This window comes from Phalacrocorax aristotelis, chromosome 6 (assembly GCF_949628215.1).
Source record: "Phalacrocorax aristotelis chromosome 6, bGulAri2.1, whole genome shotgun sequence".
Lineage (NCBI taxonomy): Eukaryota > Metazoa > Chordata > Aves > Suliformes > Phalacrocoracidae > Phalacrocorax > Phalacrocorax aristotelis.
This window is the reverse complement of record NC_134281.1, coordinates 12,297,950-12,310,050: the sequence shown is the minus strand read 5'-3', so window position 1 is coordinate 12,310,050 and position 12,101 is coordinate 12,297,950. Positions and strand designations below refer to the sequence as shown.

The window sequence follows — 12,101 nt, the reverse complement described above, 5'->3', positions numbered from 1 at the left end:
TAGAGATGGAAGAGTAATCTCCAGGTAAATTCTGTAATATTTTCAAGGGATATATAATGGTCAAGTAAGACAACTTGACCCTAAAATTGCATCATCAAAATCAGCTGCAGAGTCCACACTGAATAGCTTCTCTTTTCTCACTTCCAAGGGTCCAAGGAATGGCAATATGCATTTACTGTTGGTCTACCTTCTAATTCCTAATCTTTCACTGAAATGCAAACTGTACTGCATGGTTGTCACAAACTTAAAATCCAGAAGGAAGTTTGACTGCATTTTACTTCTCTTAACACAGCAAAATACAAATCCCATAGCAGGAAATGTACTCTAAGAACTAAACCAGAAAACAGAAGGGACTGGACTGTGTCTCAACATAATGGCCATAATTCCTTGTCAAGCAAATCTTTATTACTATTCTAAGTTTTTAATGGTAAAAAAAAAAACCCAACCAGTCAAAAATAGATCAGGCTGGCACTTGCAGAGCAGGAGCAGAAGCAAGAGGAAAAAAATAATATGTGGGGAGAATGAGAGACTTGATTTTTTTTTTTCAGTCCAAGTTACATCACTTCTGTTTTTAAGGGATTATCCAGAACGCAAATGCAGTGAAGAAGTGATGACAGGTATGTTAGTTTCTAATTTGACAAGATCAGAGGAAAATAAAGTGATAATTCCCACAAAGACCTCCTTAGGATTAGAGCTATGACTTCCTGTCTCAAAACACCTCAAATACGTTACACAATGTTTTTCACAGTTTCTGATTTAAGGCCTTTACACATATTCCATATTTGACTGGATCTGGCACAAAAGGTTATCAAGCTACAGCAGAGTCAGAAAGAAGCAACTCCATCCTAAACTCACCTTCAAATATGTTAGATTATATGTTGAAAGTTCCGCCTGTCAGTATTACGTTCAGGTCCCTAGCTACTGCAGGGCCAGGGTTCTTGCATTTTGTGTTTTGTACACAGATGCTATAAATACTGTTACAGAGGATAAATCCAAAACCTGTACAGCATTGAGGCAATGTGGGAAAGAAAAGCACAGGGAAAAAAAAAAAAAACACACACAAAAAAAACAGGAGGCAAACCATTCTTAGAACAGAGCACCTCTTCACAAACAGCTCTTGCTTCTTCACAAGTAACGCATTGGATTTCCATTTGAACAACCAAAAGCTTGGGTGCATGTGATTTTTTTTTTTTAAATTTGGTGCCCAGTGTTTATCTGATTGCCTAAGATTTCATTTGCATGGTCCAATTGCCTAAGTGCCAAGGTTTATCACTGCTGCTTTTGTGCCCATTTACTCAGGTTAACTTGGCATTTGTCTTCATATGCCTGAAAGAATCACACTGAGAAGCTCTGTCATGCTTTGTTTCTTTTAAAAGTGAAGAGATGCTGAGAGTACCTGCTATCCATGCCCCCAGAACTGAGCTGTCAGCCACTTAATTGCCTACAATATTTTGAGAAGCCAACAGCTGTACTGAAATATAAACAGCTCAAACACTGTAAAATTTAACAGAAATTCCCTGTAAACATTCAGAAGCACCATCACTAGCACTGAAATAACTTATGCAAACAACAAGATACCAAAACATTATATGGAAGCAATATTGCTGAGCACTATGGACAGCTGCCCACAGAGACAGGCGAGTGCTTAAACATTATAGACTTACTGGGCTGCATTATTGCCACTAGAACTTTTTATGCTTTGGTTAAGGTAACCAACACACTAGGAGAGAAAAAAACCCAACATTACACCAACAAAAAAACCAAACCACCCTGCAATGAACAGTTACTAAAGCTACAGGTACAATTTGTTTTGTAATTCAATTCTCTCAGCCTACACTGTTAGGAAAGAAAAACAATGTCTCATTCCCTTATCCACAGGTATTAAACTATAGTGAATTACTATTAAAATATTTGTACCTCTAACGTAATTTTCAAATATTTTAATAGCTGTTCAGGTCCCCTGCAGTGCTGGTTCATGATTCACAGCCTACTATAGCTACTGAAAACGCTTTACATTTTTTACGCCTTCCCTGCCTGGGGCTGGGAAAAAAAAAAGGGACATGAATAAAAATCTGACAAGCTGGAGCAACTGATCTTCACAACCCACAAACAGATTCAAAGTCTGCTTACAATTCAGAAGAGTATCTCAAATCCAAGCAGTGTTAACAACAAAAAAAACCACACCACACAGAAACAGGAGCTTTCAACGAAGGTAAAAAGTATTTACTTTTTAATATGCGCTTAAGTCACAGTATCTGTTTTGAGATCATTACACCAGGTAATATTTTCACTGTATTCTCAAAGGATTTTGCAAGAGCCTGCCTACACACTGAAGGAGCAGGTACTAACTAGGGGTACCCAAAACCTGTGGTTTCAGAGCAAAATAAAGCCAGTGACCAACATTATTTCTATTCACCTTTTTCAACAGCTCTACAACACAACATTTTTAAAAATGCAAAAGCAATCACAATAAGTAAATGAAATCAAAGGAGATACACATTTCAAAGTTTTTCAGGCAGTTCTTACCTGACACTGGTAGTAAAATGCCACCATAATCTAAAAAGACCATTTGAAATTATTTTACAAGTTCTAGATTTAGGCCATTTTCAATGTCCTGTATCGCTCTGGCAAAAAAAAGTATCTTTAAGAAAAACCAATCATTTAATGCAATTTCTGTTAATAGAACAGAATATATTAAAAAAGAACAGCTATGAATCAGCACATACTGAAATGAAGACAGACCGGTGTGATAGTGGAATTTTAGTTGAAAATTAGATATATTTAAAGACATTATTCAAGTCCAATCTCAAGGAGAACTTGAGGGTAAAAAACAGCTGTTTTAGTACTAATTGTGTCTGATAGCAAGTTATACAATATATACACATACTCATTCTTTTCGCAGTAGTTATTTGTAAGGCTGTAGCACTGAGATTTCTCCTTCAGCAATAAATTATTTACTATGATACAGTGTGTAGAAGAACAGTGAAACATTTCTTGACGACTCAAAAGACAGACATACTGCAAAAGTCCATGGCTCTGAAAATGAGAAATGGAGACAACAGCCTCCTTGCATCTTCATTAGCTAGATCCCTTCTCCTCTTTGGCAGCAGAGGCCTCCCTAGGGATAGCTTCCAAATCTTTGCTTGACTTCTCTTTTTCTTCATTTTCATCCTCTTGAGGGTAAAGATCTGGGTATTTTTGCATGCATTCCTGCATGGCACGGAATTGGTCCACACAGTCTGATCCCTTTATTTCTTCTGTGCTATAGTGGAAACAAGAAAAGGCTGACTTGAACTGCTCCCCGCAGGGACCACTAGCCATTCCACCCAGACACGGGCAATTCCAATTGATATCTCCATTGGGCAATATCAATCCTGAACAAACGAGAGAGAAGAAAAGTTAAGCGTTCCTTCCCAAAATTGATTTCATTCAGTGAAAGCTGCTAGGTTGCAGGTGTAAGTTGAAGTACTAACAATGCCACTTAAGTTCTGTAGCGTCAAGGGTGCTAAACACCATTCCTTCCTGGCAAGCCTGTTTCTACCTCTGATCTGTATGATCCTTAAGTGGGCACAAGTGAGATTAGTTCTGTATCCATGCCTGAATTAAGTCTTTCTCCCCGGACTACAGACCACTAAGAATATTCTAAGGAAACTGCAAACCAGATCAAAGTCAATCCACCTGCCAGACTCTGTCAGGGGAACAAACAAGCCTTAAAAGTGTGTCATACAAGTCATACGAATTTAATTCCAGTATTAAGACTGGAGTTCTTTTAAATCAAGTTGGATGGATGCACTTTTCTTCTTGTTTTAAACAAACCCTGGAATACTAACCCACAACTTTTCCCCTTCAAATTTGAACTGGAAAACCAGAATTACAAAAACAAAAATCAGTTTATTTATTTGTAATATAGATTAAGTCACATGCCACAGAACAGAAGGAATAGTGAGCGCATACCAGCCTGCTGGGTTCCCAGAAACCAAACTATGCTTTAGATCACAACTGAAAGCCAGTTAGGTCTCATTTTAGACTCTAAAGTGGAACAGCTTTAAACTTCTGCTCTGTAACAGTTAAAGCCATCATAGAAATACTTCAGTTATGCAATAGCAAAGCGAAGATTTAAATGGGCACATGTTCTTTGAGACGTCAACTGATTTGCACAATGAAGTTCAAGCAGCAAGCCAGAGAGCTCGTTTCTCTAAGTTTTAGAAAGTCTTTTAAACAGTCAGGTATAGAAATGTAATATGATGACTTGGTTGTGTGGACTTTTAGAGTCTGTAATATATTCCCCTAAAGCAACAGATCTCCATTTCCTTTTGCATGGACATACATGTAGTTATGTTCATCTACAAAGAACAAGAGAAATACTATCCTGTGATCCAAGCTGGTTTCTTCTCCACTTCAACAGTTTGCTCTCATTCTCTCTAGTAGACTTACCTAACTTCATCTCCAGGTTGAGTTTGTGCAGAAGCTAAGAGCATATGCATAAACCTGAAGTTTAAGTACTTTCCCTTCAGAAGCAGGTATGAAAATACTATTGTCAGAGACTGAAGTTGCATTAATTCTGATCTGAACATGAAATTATATTTAGGGCCTGATTAACTTGATGTTACTTAAAGTACTCCCACAGAATTCAGTAAGCCTTCTTATTGTCTTTGTCCTGTGGGATCATGAAGTTCCAGACATATGTTTCACCCCCACTAGCACCTCCTTGGACGCTAGGCTACAATATCATGAATCTTACGTACTGTACAGCAAAAGCAGCTCGATCATATTTATTGCTGTATTAAAGGGAATGAAAGGAAAATTTTACTCTGATCTGCAATTCATCAATGATGTACTCTAACTCAGTCTATGCAGTTCAGCAGAAAATTACACTGAGTCAGTCAAATCTCAGTGCCATTTCCTTTTCATTACAGAAAGCAACAGTCTCCTTACCATGATTTAGTCAACTACAGTAACACTGTCATTCTTCATCGATCATACTTTATTCAGCAAGATAGTTTGTAAAATATCTGTAATAATTGCTGTACTGAGAAGATATACCTAGTACAGTGCATCATGGCATCTCTACCTGCCTGGAAGAAAAGCAAAACTTCTGAGATGAGGAAATGGGTGGCTGGTGCCAGACTCCTTATTGCCAAGGATGACATAAAGCAGAAAGATGTTGATCATACAGTGTAGAAGAAATACAGCTTGCTTTGTAAACTAGATTTCTGAAGTCCTATATTCCTCCTTACTAACATCAACCAGTCATTTTAAACAGTGATTTTTCTAATACCAAAAAGAAAAAAAAAAAAGAGTTTTGAAGTGTTCCTGAAGACACCACAGCAATAAAATTACTTGTAAAATAATTCTCATCATATTAACCATCCTTTTTAGAGCCAAAACTGCCTTGTAAGCATGCAAATTTTAGCAACAATGTAAGAGTTATCCCATAAACAATACATTCTTGTATATCACATGATCATTGATTTGCACCTATTTAATCACTGAAATAGCACCAGTTTGGGATGTTACATGCACAGAAACCATGCTTTAAAAAAAATCAAAACAAAAATACAGATAATGCAAGCCTTTCCTCACTGATAATCACAGCAGAATGCATGCTTCAGTAAGTGTATCAGCTAGTTTAGAACACAAAACAGAAACAGATTTCATCCCTCACTCTCTCTGAACTGCAAGTCTGCAATAGACAGGATTCCTATTTTTAATTAAAATTGAATTAAAACTTTCAAATGCAGCCTGAACCTCACTGATCCAGTGGGTCATAATCTACTTGAGTCTGCACTTGGGGAAGAAAAAACCACCCTGTTTACATCATAGCAGATCAAGGCTTGCATTAGCAATTAACTGCTGACATCACACAACCTAATCTCTCTTAGCTCATGGGATCTATTAACCTCATGGATGAAGGCAGGCCCGGCTGCATTTATATCAACACTTGTCTTTGTATTTGCTGTAATGAAGTCCCACTGCTGTTCTGAGAAAAGGTGCTTCCCTGGTATATGACAAACATTCCAATAACAAGTTTATCTGCCAGTGATTCACAATCTAAGATGACACACAGCAGGATTGCAAAGGACATCAGTCAAACACAGTCCTGTACATCTGAACATTCATCAAGTTCTTTCTTAAAAGAATGAGGGGTCTTGCTTCATCATTCCTCAGTGGAAACCATTTCAAAACTGACTCTAAAATAAGATGACCGGAACAAGTCTGGAAAAACAGAGAAGGGAGAGAACAGCAACAACCTGTGTTTGAGGTGCAATTCCATAAGCACTCTTCACCAACTCTATCACAGCTGTAATGCAAATAAAAACTACTTTTCATGCATAAAACTCACCAGTGCTTTCATGTAATCCTAATAACCAATAAATTATTCTAACTGATGGGAGAAAAGATCTCAATGAAAACTAGACATCTTTCACATTTAAATTCTTCCATCAGCAACACGTAAGATCAAAAACAAGCTTTACAGCAAGAATACGATTTCAAAACTGCTGCAAATGAATTCCATCAGCCACAGCTGCTAAAAAGGCACAAACAGTGAACTTTGAGATATGCTGCAATATCAAATGCTAACTTGAACCTTTCCTGGTTTGTCTACCTTTCCTTTTCACATGGCTTCATTTCTTTCAATGTTTTTGGCTTAAAGCGAGACATTAACATATTGCCTACCAAAATCTCATAACCGATAGAACTAACTAACTAAATCTTGTAAATGATAGAAATTAAAAAGAATACAACTTCTCTCCCAAGGGAAACAGAGCACAAGTCTTCCCAAGTGATCTACTGACTAAAACGGACTGCTCAAAGACTGATGTCTGCTAATGCCTGAAGCAAAGTAAGAACTACCCAAAAATACCAAACTCCATGTTTATCTTAAGCATAAAAAGGCCCCTACAAAAACCCAAAACCTCAAATAGAAGTTTCAGCGCTGTGTTAGAAAACAACACAATTATGGTATAATAAAGCTATTCTTTCCCAGATATGACTGTTCTGTGCACAGCACAGCAGAAAAGATGAAGAGTCATTATAATTAACTATGCCATGGAAGTTGAACACTGAAAACCAAGTCTTCTATTCAAAGTAGAAGCTAAATTAGAAACACCTGCATGTTACTTTATGTACAGCAAAGCCCTTTCCAATTTTCCTTTAAATAAAACCACATGAGCCAAAGCTTCTGCACTTCAGCATAGCCCAAAACGTTTCGCCCATGACTTTCCTGACCAAGAATTTCACTCCCATTAGATGCAGCTATTCTGTGATATGTCAGTTGTTTCTCTGTTTTAATGATGCGTTATAGCCCAAGATCATTCACGTGAGATGTCTTCAGAGAACCCTTAAAACACAGCAGTAACTTACCACATGCTAAGAAAAAAAAGAAAAAAAAACACAAAACAAAACCAGAACAACCAAACAAACCAGACCACCAACAAACCCCACCCAAACTTATTAACAGTATTTAAACAGAGTTCAGAGTTTCTCATTTTGAATCACACAGACACACACATTTTCACTTTAAGTTATGTCAGGGATACCTAGCTCCTGGCTTTCTGTTTTCTTCCCTCGTCTATAGTTTAGGAAGCAAGTGATCTAACATGCTGTAAATACAGGATTGTTAGGAAAAAACCCCAACACCCCTCGTCCTCACCATGGCCTTTCCATATCCAGCAAAATACATATAAAAGGAATCAATTAATATGGCACTGAAACAAGAAGGAAGTGGCTCTTTTAATGTTGGCTAGTTTATTACCCAAATACATGGCACAAGACTATATACTTGTGGTATACGTATAACCAGAAAAAGAATAATTTAGGGCAGAGGGGTGAGGCGTGAGATAGAAGGAAGAGAATCCCCTCTTCAGAGGTACCAAGAGGATTGTTTTCATGTTCACATTCCATGTCTTTGTAGTATGTCACTCTGTTATACTAGATCTGAGACAGGCACCCTTCCCTTTCCTCTTAAAAGCTGATGTCAAAAATAGATGTTTAGTTATAGAACAAATATGCATCCACATGCTGTTGCTAGATAGATGCATTTTACCAACAGGATATTTAATTATCACCAAAAACCATGAATGGTTATAAGGGGGAAGACAGGTGAACTTTAAACAACCACAACATCATTACAGACTGCATACAGGAATTTACTTAGCTCAACAGCAATGCACTTTGTTTTGCTATACACCATACAAGGTGACTTAACAGTTCAGTGAATGATAAAAATCTCCAAGGGTTTGTATGCTCTCCAGATGCGATATCTAGAAAAAGTATCTTTCTTTGCTTTATTTTGCAGTCTCCAGTTTTTCAGAGGAAACAGAAAGCCACAGGCCACAGAAAAGGAATGGGGAACTTAATTCCACCATCTGACCATTAGAGGTGGTTAACTCTTCACTTAACTGACCAATAATGCATTTTAAATTTGCCTGAGACAGGAGTTAAAAACGTTCATATTGTTTCACTTCCACAGAGCATACTGACAGGAGAAAATACTCTTTAAAAAAAGAGCTCTCCTCAGACACTGTCTTCTAGCTCAGGATTAACTACTTTACGTAAATGATTTGTATGTTCCACCTTCCATCCTGTTCAAGGCAGTAACAGATAGAAAGTGCCACATAGACTTTATTGTCTGTAGGTGTCTCTATTTGAAATCTTTAGGGCCTGAAGCACCATTCCCACAGTGAAGATGATAAATCCCAAAGGATAGTTTCCACCAAATAGGCAGTTTGGGTACTGGGTCTTAGCCATCAAAACAACCTACCTGAAAATAGAAAAATTCCTGAAGCATACTAAACTGCAGATTTTAAACACCTTTCTGAAATTGAAGTTCTCTCACTATCCTCATATGGGTCATTCTAAAACTGGACACTCATCACTGATGACATGCAAAACTTTTAGATACATTTCCTGACTACATACAGTTGTAATGAAGCCAAGAAAGGCAGCTAAACACAAATCATTTCAACCAAATTCTATGTATGAAAAGAGGTTATTTTAATGACACAGAAATATATGGTTCAAATTAAACTACATACCCTGTCGGCTAACAAAACCACCCTGTGTGCTCCAACTGCTAAACTGTGCTTAAATACTGCCCTCTAAAGGTCACAGAGCCACTTGCATAACTTTTACTTTCTAAGAAAATTTCAAAAAGGGTGAAGCATTTACTTTTCATTCTCAGCTGAGCTGAAGGCAATGAGATCACTTCACACAAAGTGAAGAGGCTAAAAAAATAACCTGTAAGCATACAGGCAATTAGGAAAAAAATTGATCCAAATTCACAGATGTTCATGACAATTTATTAACCTAGAGCAAAATGTATTTAATCATGATAGGAAGATTATTTCATCTACCCATTAGAATCAATGTAAAATATGCTCTGTGCAATCAGAATATTACAAGTCTTGATCTCAGAAATATTCTGCTCTCTTAAATCTCCTTTTGCAGGTTAGATCTATTTCATATAAGAACTGTAATCTTCACTGAAAACCTTAACCTCCATCTTTTCAAGGCAAGATGGTTACAGTTGAAAACTGAGTAATTTGAAATTACCTGTCATGTGCCATTGAAAAGTATTAATACTAGTTACTGATTATATTGTTACTTGTACACTACGGGATCAGTCAGATATAATTTATTTTAAATTGGACATTCAGAGGTCACCAAATTCAGCAATTTCAGCTGCACACAGGCAGGCGAGAAACTTATGTCAATGATAGCAGCATGTAACTCACTTCAGCTTCTCTGAAAATTGCACTTTGTCATTTAAAACAATGAAAAAACAACCATAATTTTCACTTGTTAAGCTCTAACTTTGTTAATAAAAGAAAGGAAGGAAAAGTTTTTCCTGGATATCTCTGGCTACTAACCAAAACTATAAGCCATCAATTGATGTATTTGAACAAGCTACTTTGTAAGACTATTAATAGAGGAGAAAAAAACCCACTGTAAGGAAAGCAGGTCATTTGCAATGTCCTAATTTGGCAGCTAGAACTGCTAAGAGTTTGGGTGTTTATCTACTGAATAACCAGCTGCACTTGGTCTAAAAATGAATTAGTAATTTGTTCCTACTTCACAGAAGGTTTGTCTTCTGTTGTTCTTGTTTTTTAAGATTGTGAGAATGATATATGTAATGTATCATTCCTTACTTCCATTCTTCTGCTTACTACTGACCTTGTTCTTCATAAGGGTCATCTGGGTCGTCTGCAACCAGCTCAGCACTGCTTGGTGTTTCATGGTCCTCCTTGGTTGCAAATATAATTCTGTCTTTTCCTACCACATAGGAGACAACAAGCAAAAGTTCAGAGCAAGCTGAGACAGAAGGAGTCATTTACAAAGCTGCTGAACACAACAAGGTAATGAGATACTCAACATGATGCATTAACATTAATAGTGAATGAATTCTGTTGTACTTAACAATCACCTTCAATTAGAACAGGTGCTGGCTCAGAGGAACACATACACAACTGAAATTTTATTCTTCTAAAGTTCCAATTTTCACAGCAACATACTGTAACAGCTGCAGATCACAGTACACTTCAATGAACTGTGAAGTTAAAAAGCTGTTTCAAAATAAGCTCAAACTAATCTGCTAACTCAGATGAAAGGAATAGGCAAAATAAGGAAGAGTGAAAGAAAAACTATACTAGATTACAGGACCGTGTCCAATAGGATACTTGCTAATAATATTAAAGATTGGTGTAATATTTTACAGTAACTATCCAAATTAAATACTGAAGAGCACCTTAACAGCGTAGAACCAACTATATTGAAAGGTGCTGCAAACATCACCAAGGACAGAAGAACAACACAGTGTACTTCCTGCTCCTATGCCACTCTCGATCTAACAAAGAAGTTCTGCAGCAGGGTGGGAGAAGGCTTGGCTGGAAACCTGAGTAGAGTTTTCTAACAACTCTATAAAACTATAAAAAACACCGAGGCAGACACAAACAGAAAAGAACAGCTAGCTGAAATTCTTCTGAATGCACAACTGAGTACTCATTGAGTGGAAAAAAAAACCTGTAAGTTCCCCAAGAACTCCCTTTTCCTCCAGATTCATGACTCAGCATATTAGAAATTAGTATCTTTTTGCCCCTCGATGTGACCCCAACTAGCAGAAGTTCAGCAACTCCCTTTACTTTGCTTTTTACTCCCTTCTTAAAAGCGAAACTTTTCTGTCAACTCTGCACTGTACTCCAGTAAACTCTACCATGTAGAATGCCCAGTTGTTTCTTATACAAAAGAAACTAGAAACATATGAACTCTAACCCGTTGCTGTAATTTTGTAAGATGCCATAAGTCAACATACAGATCTTACAGAGATCTGATATGCTGTAAAAATAAATTAAAAACAGAAAAAAGAGGTCCATAGGGTATGACTATCTCACCGCAATTTATAATCGGCATTCAGTGTGCCAATGTTTATAATTTCAAAATGGCACTCAGAACTACAGAATGGCTTTTTTTCCCCAGTTTGAAACTTTACATTTGGTGGTGGCGGGAATATATCCCCCAGGTTATGGAGCGGTCAAGACTCACAAATACCACAACCCATACAACATAATACCTTGTACAGATACAAAAACATAAAGCTCACATTCTACCCATCCTGTCCATGCACGGTGTTTTCCTTAAAAAGGTAAGGAAACACCTCACCTCTGACCACTGAAGCTAAGCTGGCAGAAATTTAACCCCTGCGGGAGGATCCTGTTCCCGCCGCAACAAGGAGCGCGCCGCGTGCCGCAGCCGCCCCACAGCAAAGCCCGGCGCGCTGAAGAGCGAGCCCCGGGGCGCAGACACGCGTAGCGCTGCCCATTTCGCGGGGATGTTCCCGCGACCAAAGCAGGGCGACGCTTCTCACCGCTACCCGCTGCGGCCCCACGCACCTCGCCTCGCCCCGCAGCCAGGCCGCTGTGGGCACCCGCCTCCGCGCTCTCCCCCGCCTCACGGCCAAACGCCCCGCCGCGGTTTCCCGCCTACCGTGAGGAGAAAGGTCGGACGAGGGAGGCGAGGGAGACACCCCCGCCCCGCCGCCCCGCACGGCCCGCGGGCGGCTTTCGCGCCTCTTCTCCCCACAGGCTGCGCCTTCCCTTCACGGG

At 38.5% G+C, this 12,101-nt stretch overlaps 1 protein-coding gene and 1 long non-coding RNA gene across 3 annotated transcripts in view; one reads left to right on the top strand and one right to left on the bottom strand.

The window, feature by feature from the left end:
• TMEM43 (transmembrane protein 43) overlaps positions 1-12,101 on the top strand; it is a 494,721-nt gene that overhangs the window by 466,856 nt on the left and 15,764 nt on the right. The window contains exon 1 of one of the 2 annotated variants that reach the window (XM_075095984.1): positions 10,223-10,275. The exons of the other annotated variant lie outside the window; for it this stretch is intronic. Within the exon in view, the coding sequence (XP_074952085.1) occupies positions 10,238-10,275 (38 nt within the window). The 5' untranslated portion in view covers positions 10,223-10,237. Of the gene's footprint in view, positions 1-10,222; positions 10,276-12,101 lie in introns of those variants that run through there. 2 annotated transcript variants of the gene reach the window in all.
• On the bottom strand, positions 3,142-12,098 carry LOC142058581 (uncharacterized). Its single transcript, XR_012661033.1, has 3 exons — positions 11,983-12,098; positions 10,177-10,275; positions 3,142-3,262 (listed from the first exon to the last, which is right to left on the bottom strand). It is a non-coding gene; the product is annotated as an uncharacterized LOC142058581 (long non-coding RNA).